General features: G+C 43.9%; 1 protein-coding gene across 1 annotated transcript; it reads left to right on the forward strand.

Moving 5' to 3' along the window:
* Nucleotides 1-1940: 1940 nt before the first annotated feature.
* Nucleotides 1941-22075, forward strand: stard3 (StAR related lipid transfer domain containing 3). The gene is made up of 14 exons (XM_072442882.1): nt 1941-2150; nt 3667-3750; nt 6132-6209; nt 7337-7393; nt 13348-13468; nt 13573-13674; nt 14629-14684; nt 15109-15201; nt 15555-15617; nt 18220-18315; nt 18392-18471; nt 18619-18723; nt 18819-18912; nt 19132-22075. Exons 1-14 carry the CDS (start codon nt 1941-1943, stop codon nt 19252-19254), a joined length of 1362 nt encoding a protein of 453 aa, XP_072298983.1. The 3' UTR covers nt 19255-22075.
* Nucleotides 22076-23161: the final 1086 nt, after the last annotated feature.

Raw genomic sequence — 23161 nt, forward strand, 5'->3', positions numbered from 1 at the left:
TTGTGATGTCATAGTTTCACACTGTAAATTGACAGAAGTACAAGATGAACTTTAGTCCTTCACGTATAAGAAAAGTATCACATATTATACACATCTGTAGTGATTTAAGTTTTGAAGTATGAGTTTTGAATGACCCTTTTAAATGTGCACAGATTATGTGGAAAAAACTATTAAAGCGTCAAATGTAGTGATCTTGATTAAAGTGCCTCTGACAGGTCGGACGACTCATTGAAATAAAATGCAAGTACGATAAATATATTTTTAATTTAGCTTAAAAAAAAATCAATTTCACTTCCTGTTTGTAATTGATGACTACACACAAGGAAATTACCCAGCAAACATTGGGAAATGTCAAGCTTTGTTTGAGGTACTTTGTTTTGTTGAATCATTGTTTAGAGAGTCAAAAAAGTAGTTTATTTTGTGTAAATTCTGCATAAACGTTGACTGGAGTTAATATCCCTAGTGTGATGTCACTTCCTGTCATTTTCCTGTCAACATTTCCTCCACAAATGCCTGCTCGATTGGTGTAAAACTATATTTTCTATGTACAACAGTTATAACTACACCAAATAAAGTCATATGCACTTTAAGTATTCAGCTGACTTTTGCTCAACAGCCATGACTTAGTTGATTTCTTGCTTCTTCATAAATGACAGCTACACACCTAAGGTTAGTTCACGGGATGATAAATGATGGAGGAAGCAAAGAGTTCTGCGGGAATGTTCTTATGTGACAATATGTGAAGGCCATGACCTGGTTTAAGTTTCAAAATATCTGTAATTATGGCTCTTTAAAATGCACTAAACAAAAGAGTTTACGTGCAGTTGCATAAATTAGTTATGATTAGTTTCCTTCACTACAGCATTAGAAAGCGGTCAGAATAATCAAAACTGCAGTGACTGATGTGTTAACTGAGGATTAAATCACACCGTTTATGGATCCAGTCAACGAAAGGTTAGATCAATACGGCTGCAGCTAATGATTATCTTTGAGTATTTGGCCAGACAAACAATTATTTCTATCGACAGTGACATTTTTTACAATATGTTGCTGCAGTTCAGAGCAAACATTTGTGGATTCTGGACAAACTATTCTCTAAACGCTGTCGTGTGTCGCGTGTGCAGGGACGTCAAATAGAGAAAAAATATCACGATTTAGCAATTGTTCACGATTATTGAGACTGCGACCAAACAACAGTGAAATCTTTCATTTTCTTTCATTTTCTGACATCCAATCCAACTTTATTTGTATTGCACATTTTACCAATACAAAGTGTCCAAAGTGCTGCACAGAGTACAAAACAAGCACAAGTAAAATATGTTCAAAAATAAATAGAAATTAAATAAATACGTACAAGCCAAATAAAAACGAATTAAAAACAACATAAAATATATAAAATCAAATAAAAACTAATTAAAAACAACATAAAATATATAGATATATATAGAGGATCTCACAATTCTCATTCACACTGTTACTCAAGTTTGTGAGCGGCTTTACCAAACTGAACTTTCTAAAAGGCAAAATAAAGTTAAATGTCCCTCGCCACCACAGACATTGTCTGACTTCATCGCCACCACAGACATTGTCTGACTCCATCGCCACCACAGACATTGTTGATTCATTTCTCCCTGTGGCCCTCAGAGGCAACTGTTGTTGTGATTTTGGGCCTTACAAAAATAAATTGATTTGATTTGATTTGATTTGATTTGATTTGAAAAACAACCAGATAAAAAGAGTGTATTTTTTGATTGAGGGATTGAACTAAAAACACTTAATTTTGCTTCTGAAATTGTCTTGTCACAGTGTCTTGTTCTTACGATGACACTGTTACCTGAATAATCACGATTGTCGATTGTGACCCCATAATCTTGTCGTCCTGGCGGCGTGTGGCGTGTTCCAGAGCGTGTTCCAGAGCGCGGTCACCTGCGAGCGCCGCCATGCGCGCCGGAGAGCTCCGAGAGTCGGGCAGCCTGCCGGCCATCGCCTCGCTCAACGCCTCCTACTCCACCTCCATGTCCATCCCGTCGCCGTACATCTTCCTCCCGCCGTCCGAGCGCAAGGCCATCTCTGACGTCCGGCGCACCTTCTGCCTCTTCGTGACCTTCGACCTCCTCTTCGTCACCATGCTCTGGATCATCGAGCTCAATGTGAGTCGTAGGAGCCGCAAAAAGTACCGTATTTTCCGGACTATAAGTCACACCTTTTTTCATAGTTTTGGCCTGGGTGCGACTTATACTTATATTCATACTTATATACTTATACTCCGGAGCGATATGTGATATTATTTGTTATTTTCACACACCCACATTTCATACTCCAGTGCAACTTATATATGTTTTTTTCATCTCTATTATGCTTTTTTGGGCTGGTGCGACTTGTACTCCCGTGCGACTTATAGTCCAGAAAATACGGTAGTTTCATTCGACTGTTTTGAGGATTTAGAACGAGATAAAAGACTTTGGAACGCCAACAAATTATAACCTCTCTGACCTGGAAGAAAACACTTCCTTATTTACTGTTTGTGCCTTTTCACTTCACTTTTTTTTGGTTTGGACGGCTGGTAAAATGTAGTAAATGATTAATAAAAAAAATTAAAAAAAGATTTTTTTAGTAACCATTTTCGTGTACAAAAAAACCACCACATTGTGTCAATTCAAAAATACCAACGGTCTCTTAACCCCTCCCACTACCTCCTTCCCCGCCCACTCCCCCCAATCATTTATTTATTTTTAAGTATTTTTGCGTAAATGTGTTAATTCATTTCAGTTTTGACCAAAAATAAAGAATTTGTATTAAAAAAAATACGGAAAATATCAATTAATAAATACTAACACATAATGTTTAGTTTTGTTTGGCCTATAGGCTTTATTAGACAGGACCACTCTGCGTGAAACGGGGATGAGAGTGAAGGGAGGACATGCAGCAAACTGTAAGATTCGAACTCGCAACACAAGGCCACACATATGTTCTCTAAACTATGACTGTAGGCTGAATTTATTTCTACTATTTAATCGGTTATTAAAGTGATTTCTGTGTAAACAAATCCCACAATCAAAATCCCACACGTTTCACCTCGTCTGAAAAGGAAAAACACAAATGACTGCCAAATTATACTTTTACAGTGTCAAAAACTTTATAATGACAGTCAAGTGGGCGTATAATAGATAATAATATAATAATAATAATAATAATAATAATAATAATATGATAATAATGACAACAATAATACTATGATAATAATTTAATATTAATAATAATAAAAGCCAATGTTGTTACTACCGTATTTACTGGACTATAAGTCACACCGGAGTATAAGTCGCACCAGCCAATAAATGCATAATAGAGAAGAAAAAAAACATGTATGTATGAAATGCAGTTGCAAGTGTGAAAATAACAAATAATATCATACAGAAGTCCCTCCGGAGTATAAGTATATAAGTATAAATATAAGTAAGAGCAATAAAAGATCAAAACAAGTATATGATAATTCAAGGCAATTAAAGAATTTTTGGATTTGCATTTACGTTGGAGCCACAGCCAGAGACAGATTTCATCATTTTATATCTGTGTATTGCTTTAGAAAGAAGGAGACGTCTCGTTGTTTTCTGCTGCCTGTCAGTTATCTGTCAGTTGTTTTATCGCTGATGTGTTTTGACTCCGCAGTATTCGAACACCGAATCCATCTGGGAACGTTTGAGCCGAGAAGTCGTCCATTATAGATTTGAAACGTCCTTCTTCGACATTGCTGTGAGTCACCCGAGCTTTATTTAATGCCAGAAATTCAGATTTAGCTTCATATTTACAGGAGGAACGCTTATTCTTCATATCAATACAGCGTTAACAGTCAGTGCAAATGATAAAATAACAGATGCAAAGTCAAAACAGAGAACCATCATATTTGTCAAAACTCAACTATTATTTAGATTTTTAAAGTTGCTATTATCTGATTAATCGTCACAGCCCTAATAAGCAAAACGTTCTATTCGTTTAACTAATAAATCATAAATTATAAAATGCACCTTATTGCGTGTCATGAAAATGCTGGTAGTTGTGCGTAGTGGTGTTCAACTTGTTTCATTATTGTACAGCCTAAAACACTAACACAATTTAGTGAAATTATTATTATACATGTGAAAGACCTCAACAGCTTCAGGCCAGTGGCTCTCACGTCCCACCTGATGAAGACACTGGAGCGGCTGGTCCTGGACCACCTCCGCTCCACCGTGAGCTCAGCCATGGACCCGCTGCAGTTTGCATATCGGCCTGGCATCGGAGTGGAGGGCGCCGTCATCTCCCTGCTGCACCGCTCTCTCTCTCTCTCACCTGGAAAAGCCTGGCAGCTCTGTGAGGATCCTGTTCTTTGATCTCTCCAGCGCCTTCAACACCATACAGCCGCTGCTCCTGAGGGACAAGCTGGAGACGGCTGGTGTGGAGTATGACCTGGCAGAGTGGATCCTGGACTACCTCACAGACCGACCCCAGTTTGTGAGAGCCAGGGACTGTATGTCTGTGTCCTCCCCCATCTCAAGTCCCTCACCTCCTCCCTGCTGGACCCCCTGCTGGACCCCCTGCAGTTTGCCTACAGAACCAACAGGTCTGTGGATGACGCTATCAACCTGGCACTCCACTTCACCCAGCAGCACCTGGACTCCCCGGGAACCTACGTCAGGATCCTGTTTGTGGACTTCAGCTCTGCATTCAACACTTCCTCCCTGCTCTGCTCCAGGACAAGCTCTCCCAGCTCAACGTGCCTGACTCCACCTGCAGGTGGAGCACTGACTCCCTGACAGATCGGAGGCAGTGCGTCCGGCTGGGGAAGAATGTCTCAGACACACGGACTATCAGCACAGGAGCTCCACAGGGCTGTGTACTTTCTCCCCTGCTCTTCTCCCTGTACACAAACTGCTGCACCTCCAGCCACGCCTTCGTAAAACTAATAAAGTTTGTGGACGACACCACCCTCATCGCCATGACGACACCACCCTCATCTCAGACGGGGATGAGTCTGTCTACAGGAGGGAGGTGGAGCGGCTGGTGTCCTGGTGCAGCGGTAACAACCTGGAGCTCAACGCCCAGAAGACGGTGGAGATGATCGTGGACTTCAGGAAAGTCACAGCCCCCCCTCACCATCTCAGACTCCCCCATCACCACTGTGGACTACCTCCACTTTCTCGGCACCACCATCACCCGGGACCTCAAGTGGGGCTCACCATCAGCTCCCTCATCAAGAAGGCCCAGCAGAGGATGTACTTCCTGCGGCAGCTGATGAAAGCCAATCCGACAGCGAAGCTGATGGTGCAGTTCTACACGGCCATCATTGAGTCACCTCACCTCCTCCATCACTGTGTGGTACGCTGGAGCCACAGCCAGGGACAAACGGAGACTACAGCGCATTGTGTGCTCTGCTGAGAAGGTGATCAGCTGCAGACTTCCATCTCTGCAGGACCTGTACGTTTCCAGGGCTCTGGGACGTGCAGGTCGGATCACAGCCGACCCTTCTCACCCTGGACACGGACTATTCGAACCACTCCCCTCAGGAGGGAGGCCATTCCCCTCAGGCAGGAGGCCACTCCCCTCAGGCAGGAGGCTACGGTCCATCCGGACCAGAACCTCCCGTTACAAGAACAGTTTCTTTCCCTCTGCTGTTGTACTCATGAACACTGCCTAAGCACTTTGCACTCACTGTTCACTTTTTATTGCACTACATACTTTATTTTATGTACATATCATGTCTATTTTTAACACTACTTACCTATTTTTATTACCCGGTAGTTATTTATTGTCCATTGTTTTTGTATTCATTGTTCAGTGTTTGATGTTTGTGAATCCTGTTCATTGACAAATGGCAATAAACTTTATTCTGATTCTTTAAAGAGTGTTTTTTAAAGTTTTTTATAAGTTATCTCTTTATTATTTACTTCTGTACCTATTTTTTGTTGAAACACTGGAATTTCCCCATTGTGGGACCAATAAAGGCTTATCTTATCTTAAATGGCACCTTTAGTTTGAGTATTACGGTAGTGTTTTCTTTTAAAAACTTGTCTTCCTCCAAAACTCTGTCTTCACACTCGACACGTGACGCGCATTTGAACACACTTTGTCGTTTTTGTTCTTCTTCCTCGTCTCAGATCCTCGCCCTGTTTCGCTTCCTTTGTCTGCAATTGGGTTACGCCGCCTTCAAGCTACGGCACTGGTGGATGATCGCGGTGAGACGGCACGCAAACGCCACGTACAAGCGCAAACGCCCCGCGCAAACGCCCCGCGCAAACGCCCCGCGCAAACGCCCCGCGCAAACGCCCCGCGCAAACGCCACGCGCAAACGCCACGCGCAAACGCCACGCGCCACTAATGCCACGCAACTGTCACGCAGACTTCACACGCACAAATGCCACGCGCAAACGCCGCAACGCCACGCGCAAACGCCACGCGCAAACGCCACGCGCAAACGCCACGCGCAAACGCCACGCGCAAACGCCACGCGCAAACGCCACGCGCAAACGCCACGCGCAAACGCCACGCGCAAACGCCACGCGCAAACGCCACGCGCAAACGCCACGCGCAAACGCCACGCGCAAACGCCACGCGCAAACGCCACGCGCAAACGCCACGCGCAAACGCCACGCGCAAACGCCACGCACCACCGCCACGCACCACCGCCACGCACCACCGCCACGCACCACCGCCACGCACCACCGCCACGCGCAACCGCCACGCGCAACCGCCACGCGCAAACGCCACGCACCACCGCCACGCACCACCGCCACGCACCACCGCCACGCACCACCGCCACGCACCACCGCCACGCACCACCGCCACGCACAACCGCCACGCACAACCGCCACGCACAACCGCCACGCACAACCGCCACGCACAACCGCCACGTACAACCGCCACGCACAACCGCCACGCACAACCGCCACGCACAACCGCCACGCACAACCGCCACGCACAACCGCCACGCACAAACGCCACGCAGACTTCACGCGCAAACGAATGCCACGCCACGCGCTAACGCCACGCGCTAAGAAACGCCACGCGCTAAGAAACGCCACGCGCTAAGAAACGCCACGCGCTAAGAAACGCCACGCGCTAAGAAACAAGAAACGCCACGCGCTAAGAAACAAGAAACGCCACGCGCTAAGAAACGCCACGCGCTAAGAAACAAGAAACGCCACGCGCTAAGAAACGCCACACACGCAGAAACGCCACACACGCAGAAACGCCACACACGCAGAAACGCCACACACGCAGAAACGCCACACACGCAGAAACGCCACACACGCAGAAACGCCACCCGCTCAGCCCAAAGTGACTATCTTTTCTGGCCTTTCAGGTGACCACTCTCGTGACCAGCGCCTTCCTCGTGGCCAAAGTGGTCAGAATCTCTCATGTGAGTTTGACTTCTTATTTCAGTCTTTTTGGACTTTACATAACAGATTTCAGTTCCTCGTTTTGACTCTGCCCGGCTTCGTGTCTGACCTTGTGTTACACTGTTGACTGGAGATGATGCTGTTTATCAAATAATAGGGTTATTCAGGTCAAGGAATAATAAAAAAACAAAAACAAGTAAAAGTGTGTTTTTAACTGGTTGTTTATGTAATCAAAATTGCGGCATCATTCAGAAAGTTTGATATTACATTCCAAATCACGTACTATAATCTCACAATCACTCAAATTGGATTTCTCTACAGTTTGGTAATAATACAATGTAAGATGTGATTGACTGAACTCAAACGCAAAAAGGGTCTGAAAAGACTAAGATCATCACTAAAGCTGCAGGAAGATGCCTTGGAGCAAAAGGTCCTGAGAGGGGAGAAATAGAAAACGCGCTGCATCAGAGAAGAGACATCCCGTCAGCCACCGTGGAACCACAAAGAAGAATAAAGTCTAAAGTCTAAGATGTACAACTACAGAATGAAGTCTGGCCAACCTCCATAAAACACCAAAGAAGAAGAAGAACCCCAAAGAAGAAGAGGAAAGCAACTACAACAATAACAACAAAAGAAGAATAAAGTCTGAGGTCTAAGACGTAGAGCTAGTGGGTGGCGGTAATGTAACGCCATAAAACTCTTCTTTGTTTTTTTGTGGCGGTTGTTATCCAAGTGTTACATTACCGCCATCTACTGTAGTTTTACTTCTTAGACTTTATTCTTTAGACTCCCCCCGCCCCTCAAAGAATACACGGAAGAAGAGAGCGCGAAAGAGCAGTCTGGCGGTAATGTAACCCTTGGATACCAATCGCCATGAAAAGCCGAAGAAGAAGATGAAGAAGAGTTCAAAGCACATGAGGTAGAATAGAATGCAAGCTGCGTCTTATGGCCTGACCACAGCTGGAGCTGTGTGCAAGGTCGTGTGCAAGGACGCGACTCAGCAACGGAAGGCGATTGGAACTAAACGTCTGGGTGGAAAGGACATTCTTGTGTCTGATGCTGAAAGAAACACGATCAGAGGAGTTATCGTAGGCGTCCCTACGGCGACGTCTGTGGATGAAGTAAAGGAGAATTTGACTGGACCTAAGGTGGTGGACGCTAGGCGGTTGAAGGTGACCCGGTTTGGGGTAAGATGTGACAGCTTGTCGGTAATGGTAACACTTGAAGGGAGGTGCCTGCCTAGTAAGGTGTTCATTGGGTTCATGTGCCATGGCGTTAGGCCATATGTTCCACCGCCCCTGCGTTGCTTTAAGTGCCAGCGCTTTGGGCATATTGCAGCGGTCTGTAGAGGGAGGCAAAGATGTGGTAAATGTGCAGGAGATCACGAGTATGGGAAGTGTGACGTGGGAGCAAAACTGAAGTGCTGTAACTGTGGGGAAGAACATAGCTCTGCCTACGGGGGATGCAAGTTTAGCAAAAGAGCTACTGAGGTGCAGAATATTAAGGTCTCTCAAGGTATTTCCTATGCGGATGCAGTCAAGACGGTTTCAAGTAATGAGGTTAGAGTAAATACAGAGAGAGGAGCCAGCGCTGCTCCCAGCCAGAGCGAAGTGAGTGAAGCCAGCGTGGCTCCCAAGAAGTGTGGAGGTCCCAAGTGTGGAGGTTCCAGAATGAATGAGAATACCCTGGTTGTGGATAGAGAGGATTTTGTACTCTTTATGGTGGATGTTATAAACTGTGCTGCTCAGGCTCAAAGCAAAACTGAAAGGATCAGGATCATTGCTAAAGCTGCAGGGAGATTCCTTGGAACAAAAGAGCTTGATTGGGCAGATATAGAAAACAGGCTAAAGGCGCTGAGTGTGAGTCAAAGTGATGGGGGTCTGCTTTTGGGGAGTCAGAGTGATCATAGTGACGAGATGGGGGTGGGGGTGGTCTCCTGTCCTCGTCCAGTCTCGTAGATGCACGGCTACCAAGCAGCGACATCAGTGGAAATATCAAAGCCTAAAGAATGAAGCCTAAAGAATAAAGCTGTACGGTGGAAGCACCGAACGTCAAAGAAGGAGAGGAAGATGAAGAAGAGTCAGCCCTGGAATAAAGCCGCTCGGACTCTGAAACAACAAAGCAATGGAAGGAGTACTTTTACGGACTACGACAGAGTCTGAGGACTACGACAAAGTCTGAGGAATAAAGTCTGGCGGTAATGCAACACTTGGATGCCAACCGCCACAAAACAACAACAACAACAACAACGACAACTATTCTACGACAAGGTCTGAGGGGAAGAAAGACTTCTAAAGGATACAACAACAAAGACATCTCATGACCTCATGGGTTTTGTAACACCAAAGCAATGGAAGGAGTACTTTTAAGGACTAAGACAGAGTCTGAGGACTACGAAAAGTCTGAGGAATAAAGTCTGGCGGTAATGCAACAATTGGATGCCAACCGCCATAAAACAACAACAACAACAACAACAACGAATACGACTAAGTCTGAGGAATAAAGTCTGGCGGTAATGCAACACTTGGATGCCAACCGCCACAACAACACAGCTGGAGCGCCCTCCATTGGACACTCCACAAGCTACAAATGCATGCCAGAGAGTCTTTTGTACAAGTTTAGTAACTATACAAGTTTAGTAATATTAAAAGAATAAGAAAAGTTGGAACAGGATACATTTCCCTCTTTTTTATAGGCCACTTAAACATTCATGTAAATAATGAGCTGCTTTATATATTGTTTAAACATGTTTTCAGACGTGGACCAATTATTTTAAGCCACAAGAGACATTTCTTGCAGCAGTAATTGGTAATGCTGCAGTGACAATTCCTAATTAGTAATTAATGACTTAATGTCCGAATAACTCTGATTTGATAATTGTCTCTAAACCAAATTAAACGGGTAAGTCCAGCTATATTTGTTTAATTCTCGTTAAAAGAGCTTGTTGTACGTGCAGTTGGAGCTAGTTGTACGTGCAGTTGGAGCTTGTTGTACGTGCAGTTGGAGCTTGTTGTACGTGCAGTTGGAGCTTGTACTTGCAGTTGGAGCTTGTTGTACGTGCAGTTGGAGCTTGTTGTACGTGCAGTTGGAGCTTGATGTACGTGCAGTTGGAGCTTGTTGTACGTGCAGTTGGAGCTTGTTGTACATGCAGTTGGAGCTTGTTGTACGTGCAGTTGGAGCTTGTTGTACGTGCAGTTGGAGCTTGTACTTGCAGTTGGAGCTTGTTGTACGTGCAGTTGGAGCTTGTTGTACGTGCAGTTGGAGCTTGTTGTACGTGCAGTTGGAGCTTGTACGTGCAGTTGGAGCTTGTACGTGCAGTTGGAGCTTGTTGTACGTGCAGTTGGAGCTTGTTGTACGTGCAGTTGGAGCTTGTTGTACGTGCAGTTGGAGCTTGTACGTGCAGTTGGAGCTTGTACGTGCAGTTGGAACATATACGTGCAGTTGGAACTTGTACGTGCAGTTGGGCTTGTACGTGCAGTTGGGGCTTGTACGTGCAGTTGGAGCTTGTACTTGTAGTTGGAGCTTGTTGTACGTGCAGTTGGAGCTTGTTGTACGTGCAGTTGGAGCTTGTTGTACGTGCAGTTGGATCTAGTTGTACGTGCAGTTGGATCTAGTTGTACGTGCAGTAGGAGCTTGTTGTACTTGCAGTTGGAGCTTGTTGTACGTGCAGTTGGAGCTTATACGTGCAGTTGGAGCTAGTTGTACGTGCAGTTGGAGCTTGTTTTACGTGCAGTTGGAGCTTGTTTTACGTGCAGTTGGAGCTTGTTGTACGTGCAGTTGGAGCTTGTTGTACGTGCAGTTGGAGCTTGTACGTGCAGTTGGAGCTTGTACGTGCAGTTGGAGCTTGTACGTGCAGTTGGAGCTTGTACTTGTAGTTGGAGCTTGTTGTACTTGTAGTTGGAGCTTGTTGTACTTGTAGTTGGAGCTTGTTGTACGTGCAGTTGGAGCTTGTTGTACGTGCAGTTGGAGCTTGTTGTACGTGCAGTTGGAGCTTGTTGTACGTGCAGTTGGTGCTTGTTGTACGTGCAGTAGGAGCTAGTTGTACTTGCAGTTGGAGCTTGTTGTACGTGCAGTTGGAGCTTGTTGTACGTGCAGTTGGAGCTTGTACGTGCAGTTGGAGCTTGTACGTGCAGTTGGAGCTTGTACGTGCAGTTGGAGCTTGTTGTACGTGCAGTTGGAGCTTGTTGTACGTGCAGTTGGAGCTTGTACGTGCAGTTGGAGCTTGTTGTACGTGCAGTTGGAGCTTGTACGTGCAGTTGGAGCTTGTACGTGCAGTTGGAACATATACGTGCAGTTGGAACTTGTACGTGCAGTTGGGGCTTGTACGTGCAGTTGGGGCTTGTACGTGCAGTTGGAACATATACGTGCAGTTGGAACTTGTACGTGCAGTTGGGGCTTGTACGTGCAGTTGGGGCTTGTACGTGCAGTTGGAGCTTGTAGTACGTGCAGTTGGAGCTTGTAGTACGTGCAGTTGGAGCTTGTACGTGCAGTTGGAGCTTGTACTTGTAGTTGGAGCTTGTTGTACGTGCAGTTGGAGCTTGTTGTACGTGCAGTTGGAACTTGTACGTGCAGTTGGGGTTTGTACGTGCAGTTGGGGCTTTTACGTGCAGTTGGAGCTTGTAGTACGTGCAGTTGGAGCTTGTAGTACGTGCAGTTGGAGCTTGTACGTGCAGTTGGAGCTTGTACGTGCAGTTGGAGCTTGTACGTGCAGTTGGAGCTTGTACTTGTAGTTGGAGCTTGTTGTACGTGCAGTTGGAGCTTGTTGTACGTGCAGTTGGAGCTTGTTGTACGTGCAGTAGGAGCTCGTTGTACGTGCAGTAGGAGCTAGTTGTACTTGCAGTTGGAGCTTGTTGTACGTGCAGTTGGAGCTTGTTGTACGTGCAGTTGGAGCTTGTACGTGCAGTTGGAGCTTGTACGTGCAGTTGGAGCTTGTACGTGCAGTTGGAGCTTGTTAGTGCAGTTGGAGCTTGTACGTGCAGTTGGAGCTTGTACGTGCAGTTGGAGCTTGTAGTACGTGCAGTTGGAGCTTGTTGTACGCGCAGTTGGAGCTTATACGCGCAGTTGGAGCTTGTACGTGTAGTTGGAACTTGTACGTGCAGTTGGAGCTTGTACGTGTAGTTGGAGCTGCTTGTACGTGCAGTTGGAGCTTGTTGTACGTGCAGTTGGAGCTTGTAGTACGTGCAGTTGGAGCTTGTAGTACGTGCAGTTGGAGCTTGTAGTACGTGAAGTTGGAGCTTGTTGTACGTGCAGTTGAATCTCGTACGTGCAGTTGGAGCTTGTTGTACCTGCAGTTGGAGCTTGTTGTACCTGCAGTTGGAGCTTGTTGTACCTGCAGTTGGAGCTTGTTGTACGTGCAGTTGAATCTCGTACGTGCAGTTGGAGCTTGTTGTACGTGCAGTTGGAGCTTGTTGTACGTGCAGTTGAAGCTCGTTGTACGTGCAGTTGGAGCTTGTACGTGCAGTTGAAGCTTGTTGTACGTGCAGTTGGAGCTTGTTGTACGTGCAGTTGAAGCTCGTTGTACGTGCAGTTGGAGCTTGTTGTACGTGCAGTTGGAGCTTGTTGTACGTGCAGTTGAAGCTCGTTGTACGTGCAGTTGAATCTCGTACGTGCAGTTGGAGCTTGTTGTACGTGCAGTTGGAGCTTGTTGTACGTGCAGTTGAAGCTCGTTGTACGTGCAGTTGGAGCTTGTACGTGCAGTTGAAGCTTGTTGTACGTGCAGGCTTCACAGTGCAGTTTGATCAATGCCGTTTAGAAGGTCCTCTCCCTCCGAGCCCCAGAAAACACTCCATTCTAATATTCCCAGTACTTGAACCTATGCGAGTTAAAAAAACAAAAAACTTCTTCTGAGCACTTCTGCCGTCAAATCCCGCTCATCACAGCCGCATTAGCGCGACGGCGGTCCAGGCCAATAACGACACAGATAATGCATCATGTTTGTCCTCTGAGTTTGAATGGTGTCTGCGTGTCCTTCCAGGTCACATCCGACAACAACGCGTTCGGCTACGTGCTGCTCATCACCTCCTTTGTGCTGGCCTGGTTAGAGACCTGGTTTCTGGACTTCAAGGTGCTCTCTCAGGAGGCCGACGATGAACGAGGTGAACATTTTTACCGACGGCTTTTAACCACGGAGCAACGGATCACGCGCAGACAAAGCGTTTCTCCCCGTTCACCTTCACACTTCTGCACTTTGATCCTCCAGCGTACTTGGCGGCGGTGAACGCGGCGTGCGAGCGGGCCCCCATGATCTACCCCAGGGCCGTTTCCGAGGGCCAGTTCTACTCCCCGCCCGAGTCGCTGGCAGGTACGGTCGAGCACGAGCGGTGATTAAACGCGGTGCGACTTTTCTGGCAGCGGTCGTTGTTAGTGATGACGTTCGCGTCCTCGCTTTATCCTCCACGTCTGGGCCATCGCACCCGATCGTGACACGTGAACCGTCAGAACCGGGCAAAGTATCGAAAATATTAGTCATATATATAACACAAATCCTGTCTTAAGAGCTGGTGAAACGTAAAAACCTCAAACATCGGCTCAAAAGGAAATGTTTAACTCTAATGTTGTAATCTGTAGTGAAAGTGTTGTTTTTTTGTGGCATTTTTGAGGCATTTCAAATTGTAAGTAGTACTATTGTCTGAATAATATAGTTCTCAAGAGACTCCCAAAAATATCCAGACGCAGTTCGTTTCAGTCGATATCGATCCACTTTCATGCACCAGGCACTTTATCATGTGAATGCTGTTTACAGTTACACTAAATCAAGAATGATTGATTATTTGCATTTTTATGCTAACGATGTCACAGTGTCAAAATCTTTCGTTTCAGTCTGATTATTGTGAGAAGAAACATCACTATTAGATCGCAGAAAAAGTCAAAACACAATCGCAATTGAACAGAAATCCTGTAAATCTCTCCAAATCATTTATTCAAAGTTTCAGAATTGAAGAGTGGATGAATTTTTTTTTTACAGATCCAGTACTATGACTTTTCTGTTGCATGAATTGAACTGAACCTAATGATCTCTGCTTCCTAATGATTCTCAAGATTATTATTTTTGAGGTTATATTGGTATCTTTACTCTATTGGCTTAAACAACAATGTAGCTCGACTCTTCTGCCCGTTTGTGGTTCATTTCATGGCTTTTCTCGTTTTGTGTGTTATTGATTCACATTTACAGGCATTGACTTCATTTTTGTCAATATTGCCCTCCTTTAACCATCTGTTTAGTAACACTTTATAATAATGTGTTTTTTGTCTTCAGGCTCAGAGGAGGACCTGGACGAGGAAGGGCTGGGGCGTCGTGCCGTCACAGCTCCGGTAAAGACACCACTGTAGTTATAATGTCATAGAAAAATCCTCTAAAACCCTCTAAAATCTACTTAAACCTTCTAAAGTCCACCAAAACCCTCTAAAATCTTCTAAAATCCTCTATAGCCCTTGAAAATCCTCTAAAACCCTTGAAAATCCGCTAAAATACTCTAAAACCCTCTAAAATCCGCTAAAATACTCAAATCCACTAAAACCTTCTAAAATCCGCTAAAATACTCTAAAACCCTCTTAAATCCTCTACAACCCTCTACAATCCTCTTTAGCCCTCTAAAATCCGCTAAAACCCTCTTAAATCCTCTAAAACCTTAAATCCTCTAAAACCTTCTACAATCCTCTAAAACCGGCTATAACTATCTACTATCCTCTAAAACCCTCTAAAACCCTCTATAATCCTCTGGACTTGTTTGTGCAGGAGAAGGAGTTTGTGCGTCAAGGGCGAGAGGCCATGTCCGTGGTGGAGCAGATTCTGTCTCAGGAGGAAAACTGGAAATTTGAAAAGAACAACGTGAGTCTAACGAGTTTTTAAATGGATAAAATCACACGTGTTGTTTTGGAGATGAGCAACATTTTGAATAGTGCAGAGTTGTGGGTTTTTAGTCGTGTAGATGATCGGTTGATGACGGATGCACTTTTTAATACTTTTTGATACTATACTTGTGTGATCTCCTGTGAGCGCTTGTACGTGCAGTTTGGGGCACATATTCTGTCAGATGATAGAGATACTTACAGCTCCGCACGACACCCTTTGCACGCATGTTTTTTGTCGACTACAGCCTTCGTATATATCTACTAAAATATGTTAAAAAAAAGTCGACTTGCAGTACATTTTGTTGAAGAATGGTATGATTGTGTGTCCAGGAGATGGGCGACTCCGTCTACACTCTGGAGATTCCCTACCATGGAAAGACTTTTATTCTGAAGGTACAGTGGGTCCTCAATGTCACTTTTTTCAACTCTTTAGTACAAATAGTTACATTTTATTCGTAACAACCTTAAGCTTAAGCTTGAATAGGCACAAAACAACAAAAGGAAATGGATTTGTGTTGTTCTGGATTTACTTCCTTCAAATCTTGTGTTCTTCCTCTTAATATTTGAGCATACTTTTAGCAAGTAGAATAAATAAATGGGTGTTTGTCCTTGAGCGTAACAAAACATTGATGTAATTTCTTGCCTTTATAAAATGTATCACTAAAACATCAAATCTAACTTGCTTTGGACAGGCTTTCCATAAAACATTTACTGCTCCTACGCACATTATTGGTAATATTGTCCATTATCTGTTGGACGAAAACAAAAAGGCATATATTTTGTATATTTTGTCTGCTATGCAGTTTTACTATATTTTGGACATTTTAAATCACAATATTGACCTAACCCTATTCTGAGATTATTCCAACAAGCATGATTCGCTCTGAATACAACTTTAAGTCTGAAAATGACAAACAATTATAAAACAAATAAAACATTTATAACATTGTTCAAAGCTCCTAAAAGCTGATTTTGCATGTCTGAAGTGTCATTTGTAAACTTTTGAATTGACATCAGTAGTGCTGCAGCTATCATTTCTTTTAGTAATTGATTAATCTATCGTTTTTTTCTTCGATTAATCGAGTAATCAGTGAATTTTTCTTTGTACATTCCGTAAACCATCTAAAAGCATGTTAAATTGTTTTTTAAATAAACGTTATAGTTCATTGTAATAAACAAATTGAGTTTCAGCCTAAAAAAAACTGATTTTATTCTTAATTTCACATAAGTTTGTCCCCAAAACGGCAACATTTCACTTCACCAGTACAAGTGTTCTGTTTGTATATAAAGAATATATAAAGAATATATAAAGAATATATAAAGAATATATATAAAGGGTTAATTAACTTGTTGTTGACTGTTAACAGTGACGGTATGAATTCATTTGCGTTTCTGTCACACAACTAAAAATAAGACATTTGTTTTTGTGTGGGACAGTGACGCTGGTGTTTGGAGCGGTGGCTCTACATTTAGTATTTTGTCACTTTACGGCGTTGGCTCCGTGTCATCGCGGACTTTCTGTTTCACATGAGATTATTATAACACGGTCGTGCTCCTCCTGCTGTTTCCATGGATGTATTGACCGTTTCAAGGCGCCGCAGACGAGCGTGTGGCATGTTTGAAACGTACTGGGAAGCAGAGTTGGGAGCGCGAGTGTGGAGCGGGGGACGTGGAGACTCGTTGTGGTGGTTGCTCGCAGCAGCTCGCGGCACCGTGCTCTTTTACACAACAAAACTCTTCCCGGTCGCATCTATAATTGATCCATGGGTCGCACTCGCGAGTTTAAAATACGCCGCTCTCTCTGTTGTGCTTCAGTTGCTTCAGGAAGAAGCTCCGCGGGAAACACAAGCGCCACAAGTCGTTCCGTGCGCTCAGCGCGCCACAAATTCATGTGTTTTTAATAAAATATGTAAGTTAAACAAAGCATCGAGGCAATAAAATAATAATCGAAGCATTTTTGTAATCGAATTATTCGATTAACTCGAATAATCTTTGCAGCCCTAGACATCATTTATTTATTTGAGATTGCTGTTGGTTTAATTTAAAGTCAGTTTAAAATACTGTTCACTAAACTGCATGAACAGAACTGTATCCAGGTCTCGACACATTTCACTTTTATTGTTCAGCACTGGAGGCGATGCGCGCTGCAGTATGTTTATATTCAGGGGATTTCCACCACACAATCCTGTAAAGTCGTGTGTCATTAAAACTACAGTGTAGCCATCCAGGGTTCAAACCGTTGTCATTTTGCTTCCTGTTTAGGTAAATCCATAACTATTATCGAGAAAACGCACTGTAAACAAGGACCAGAGCTATTCACACAATTGTATTATCTTTTATTGGCAGAAAAGTATGTTGGTTGCGCACATTTCCCCTCACCAGTTTGAACTCCGCTTCCTGTATTTAAAATCGTATCACACACATGTATTTCCCCACCAAACAGACTACTGTATTTTCTGGACTATAAGTCGCACCAGCCAAAAAATGCATAATAGAGAAGAAAAAAACATATATAAGTTGCACTGGAGTATGAAATGCGGTTGCAAGTGTGAAAATAACAAATAATATCATCTATAAGTTGTTCCGGAGTATATAAGTATATAATATAAGTATCAGTCGCACCCCGGCCAAAACTATGAAAAAGGGTACGACTTATAGTCCGGAAAATACGGTAATCACCAAAAAAAAACATTGAAGCATTTCCATATTTCAGCTAAAACGGGCTGAATCACATCCGTCTGCGCTCATGTTTATTTCGGTTGGTTGTGGTTCATTTCGACTGGTTTCCGGCCTTGAACCGCGACGCTGCCCGTGATTGGTCTGAACCTCTGGCGGTCCGGGGCCAATCGCAATCGACCCCCAACGGCGAGAGCCTAAAACGATGGATTCTCTAAAATTCTAAACTCGCACAAATCGTGAGAATTCAACTCGTCGGCAAAGTGAGATCAGAAGAGTCTTTATTATACGTTTGTGTTCATGTTTGTTCTGTTCCTAGGCGTTTATGCAGTGCACGGCCGAGCTCGTGTACCAAGAGGTGATTCTACAACCAGAAAAGATGGTGCACTGGAATAAAACCGTCTCAGCTTGTCAGGTACCTCTTCATCCAAACGCCTTTTATACACGTTTATTACGTTTGTTAAAATGTAAACGCTTGTTCTTGACGACAGATATTGCAAAGAGTGGATGACAACACTCTGGTATCGTGGGACGTCTCGGCTGGAGCAGCAGGGGGCGTGGTCTCTGCGAGGTACACGGCTTTAGTTATTGTTTCTAATTGTGAACCAGTTGATTATGAGCCTAACCCTAGAAAAGAACATATTTCGATCGCTAATGTTTTACGAATGCTTTTCAATTGCTAATTTAAATACACACCGTTTCGCGTCTCCTCCTTCAGGGACTTCATAAACGTTCGCCGGATCGAGCGTAGAAAGGACTGTTACCTGTCCGCCGGCATGGCAACGGAGCACGGCGCCAAACCCCCGAGCGGCCGCTTCGTCAGGTCAGAGTCCGGCTTCACCCCGCCGCGATTTTTGTCACCCTTTTTCTCATGTTTTTGTAATTGACGTTTCATTCTGTGCGTTCCATTTCCCTCAGAGGCGAAAACGGCCCCGGGGGGTTTGTGGTCCTCAAGTCCAGCAGCAACCCGTCCGTCTGCACCTTCATTTGGGTCCTCAACACAGACCTCAAGGTGAGACGGAGAGACATCCACCGCTTTCTTTCCGAGACTCTTTCGGAGTTAGAAGACATTTTTCATTTAACCTTTTAAATGGGTGAAAAGTACTACGCGTCGTTCATTGTCGCTTTGTGGTGGACTAGATCTTCTCTGGCGTTATCGGTCGTAGATCTGACGAGGTATAATGCCCCGTAGACGTCTTTCGCCTAACTTTTCTCTCTCGCATCCCCCCAGGGCCGACTCCCGCGCTACCTCATCCACCAGAGTTTGGCCGCCACCATGTTCGAATTCATGAGCCATCTACGCCAGCGCATCATCGAGATCCGGGGCTCGGGACGGTCCCATCACCACCCTTGACGATGGCGCAAACGCCCGCCGTGGAGCCCGCCGTGGAGCCCGCCGTGGAGCCCGCCGTGGAGCCCGCCGTGGAGCCCGCCGTGGAGCCGCCGTGGAGCCACTGTGGAGCCACTGTGGAGCCACTGTGGAGCCACCGTGGAGCCACCGTGGAGCCACTGTGGAGCCACTGTGGAGCCACTGTGGAGCTTTTCACCGCACTTTTGTTTGTCATCATCGGCCTGAACTTCACATCATGAGCCTTTTTTTGTTTTTTTGTGTTGCATAAATGGACAAGGTGCCACGGATATCGATGAACTTCTCGTCATCTTTCTCGACGAAGAACATTTCTGGGCCTTACTCGATCAGCTTTTAATTCTTTAAAATGAAGGCGGCCATCTTGTGTCAGAACGCACTCTCGTAAAGGAGTTTCGCCGGGACGCTGAAGCAATAGCGTGACTGAAAAATGTCCCACCCCCCAAACTATTTCTGAGCCTTAACTTGCAGCAAGCACGTAAATCCAGTTATGATTTGCCTCTTTTGTTTTATTTTTGTTGTCTTATCTTTGTAATTGTTCGCCATGACACAGCCACGCCTTTTCCACACTGTTTATCATTATAAATACACTGGTTTGGAGTCACGCGTTGGCACTGGAGCGACCACTAGAGGGCAGGGCCACTTTATCAACTGAAAAACATCTCATTATTCTGTGTTTTTAGTCTCATATTGAGGTGAACAGCCAAATTTAGTCACAGCGTTTACACAAAAAAACATTCACTTTTGCATGTTTTCGGCGCATAAATTCACTTGTATAATTGTTCTTTTTCACGGGAGTAAACCGCTCATATTATCTCTGTTTTATTTTTAAGAACAGGACGAATGGACTTTGTGAAGAATGCTGACATTATCTCTATTTTTGTGTCCATGTCCTCTAGTGGCCTTTGCAGAAAACAAGTCATTATCGCCGCCCTCAATTATCATTAGCTCCGCGACCACAGGCTACGAACGTGGCTTTCACTACAGGGTCTCTGTGTATCCTTTAGTGTTTTGAAGCATTTTGATTAGCTGAAAATCCATTACCTCGTGCGAAAAAACTAAAAAAATCTTGCCCAATTTGAGCGAGCTGTATATCCTATAGGTTGGGTTCACGTGACATTTTCAACAGTTTAAACCTCATTTTTTTTGAGCACTTTTAACCATGCAGAAGATAAACTGTGCGTGAATGCTGATGTTTTGACCTCTGACCTCACAAAAACATGGCACGTCTTCTAATACTTTTCTCACAAAGGGGTTAAAAGCACCACAAAATGAACAAAAATGAGGTTTAACGTTTGTTTTGGCGTCTTATTTTGTTCAAAAGCAGTGAATCGTCATAAATTGAATGTAATTGGCAAAACCCGCCATCTTCCAGAGAGCAGGAAGAAAATCAGCCAAAACAATGAAAGTCTAACAAAAGAGCGACGGAACAACCTCATTTTGTGAAAGAAGAAAGGCACAACTTTTGAATGAGCGCCAAATCTGCATTCATTAAACGTTAGGTCAGTTTGGCCATTTCTGCGTCAAAACCATCTTCTTGCTTCTTATTGACCCCTAACCTTTGGTGAGTGTTGAGTGACGTGAACACAACCTTTTAGGCCGAGGATATATCCAAACCATAGTCAAAAAGGTGAAATGGAACAGCGTTTGAACCAAAAGTACAATTTACAGGAGTCATGCAGTTTTCATATTAAACAGAACGTTACCTTTGATAATGCGCCGAGACATAGACTCAAGAGACAAGTGGGATTGTTGATTGAATTTATGTCTTATTTAGCTACTTTTACCACACAGCGCACGATTTAAAGAGTGTTTATTGTTACGAGAATGAATCGAAATCAGTTGAAGTCCCTTTTTTTGTATGTGAAAACAAGATAATATTCTGTATTTTCCACACTAAGTCGCACCAGCAGAAAAATGCATAACAGAAGAAAAAAAACATATATAAGTCGCACTGGAGTATAAGTCGCATTTTTGGGGAAAATTGATTTGATTTGATCCAAGACCAAGAACAGACATTTCATCTTGAAATGCAATTCAGATAACTATAGCATAAAGAACATGCTAACAAGTTTACCAAAGCATCAGTTTTACCCCAAATCACTAAATCCACAGAATTCTTCTTCCTCTGTGTCACTTCTAAACAACTCCACAAACTCCAGAGGTAGAGGAAGTGCAGATTCTTCTGCGTCGCTTGGAGCCTAGAGCGCCCTCTTGTGGTTGTCAGAGTGAAAATAACAAATAAAATCGCATATTAGTCAGGCTAAACTATGTAAAAAGGTGCTTTATAGTCTGAAAAATACGGTAGTGGGCTAACAATTGGCAACCCAGCTTACTACCAAAGTCTGGGCTTGTTTGGCGTGAGAGACGGCGCTTAGCATGAACTCTAGACTTAAAAAGCTCGTGAACCGCAGATCTTAATGGAGCGAGCGTTCTTCCTTGTGCTTCCGAGGTCAACCGAGATGAAAGCACTTGTGTCAAATACATCGAGCGGGCGAATGACGAAGCGGAACGGTGCGTGACCAAATGCACCACGCCATTGTGAACTTCCGATCTCTTCTCTTCATGTCTTTTGCATATCTTACGTTTTGCTGTACAGTCGACAATACGGTGCCTTTCAAATCTGCCTTTTTGAAACGTTTCTGGAGGAATCATCGACGTTGAGCTCGAGCGTACTGTCCGTATTGTTTGTAACGGTTTACACTTGCCTGTACTTGCATCAAACTTAACACGAAGCCATCTCACGACCAAATGTTTTAAGTCTTACAGATTTTCTAATGTTGATTAAAATGGTCAAATTGAAAAACTGCGTGTGCCATTTTCAAAGTTTTGTTCTTGTGGTTTTGTGTCAGAAGATCAATTTTCTTAGTAACAAAGCTCGAACTGACAAGCTCATCAAAGAATCGGGATGTTTTGTGGTTTGTGGAGGGAATGATGGTACTTCAAAGACATTGGCCTTTGCAATTTGCTGATTGAAATCTTTAAAATGTCTATTCATTTGTGATTAATCCTGCCGCCCTGCAACGAACTGTATCTGTTTGATTTAGCTCGATGCTAACAAACCCTGCACAGATTTGTTTGCAGTTTCGGTGTTTACTTCATTTTGAGTCGGATTCATCCACAATTTTGTTCTCCTTTGTGTTAGTCCTTGTTTCAGAAGTACTTTTTACTGCTTGTAGAAGTACTTTTTACTGCTTAAACCTGGAATCGTCCTGTTCTAAACCGGAGTTGGATCTGGTGGAAAGTTGAAAAGCAAAATGATTTTAAGTCACTTTTTTAATTGAAAGTATGGCGCCCGATGTTGGTCTTGTAAAATGAGTCAAATAATAGAATTAAATACAAACATATTCCTCCTTTCACAGTTTGAAAATCGGGTAATGCAGCTTTAAAGTTCACTTGTTCCATCGTCGTGTAAACTCAAAGGTCGCTCTACTACAGCTTCTTCATAATCATCAGTCGTCCCCCGAGGCAACTGCTGTTGTGATTTTGGGCGTTACAGAAATTAATCTAATTGAATAATGGCATAAAAAATCAATATATTATTTATTATAATATCGCCGAGCGAGTGTCTCCCCAGCTGTGTGTCTCCAATGGGTTTTTTGTATCGTCAATAAGGCATTTATTACATTTCTGATCTTTTTGTTGCTTAAAATACCTTTAAAAAAAACATGCATTCTTGCTGTGAGCTGTATCGCCTCTCCACAGATCGGACCTGTAACAATCACAGAAGCAGATAGACGGCGCTTTACCAGACGAGTCGTTTTTCTTATTGTAAAGCGTCCAAAAAGTGTCCAAACAAACGCTGTATCAGTTTGAAGTTTATTATGTATTATTAGTTACACCTTTTAACTGAGACTAAACCCGGGGCCAGACCAGGCTTGAACTCGGCCTTGAA

Source organism: Eucyclogobius newberryi, unplaced genomic scaffold (genome assembly GCF_026437365.1).
Source record: "Eucyclogobius newberryi isolate DKJ021-1_F unplaced genomic scaffold, fEucNew1.0.hap1 SCAF_13, whole genome shotgun sequence".
Taxonomy (NCBI): Eukaryota; Metazoa; Chordata; class Actinopteri; order Gobiiformes; family Gobiidae; genus Eucyclogobius; species Eucyclogobius newberryi.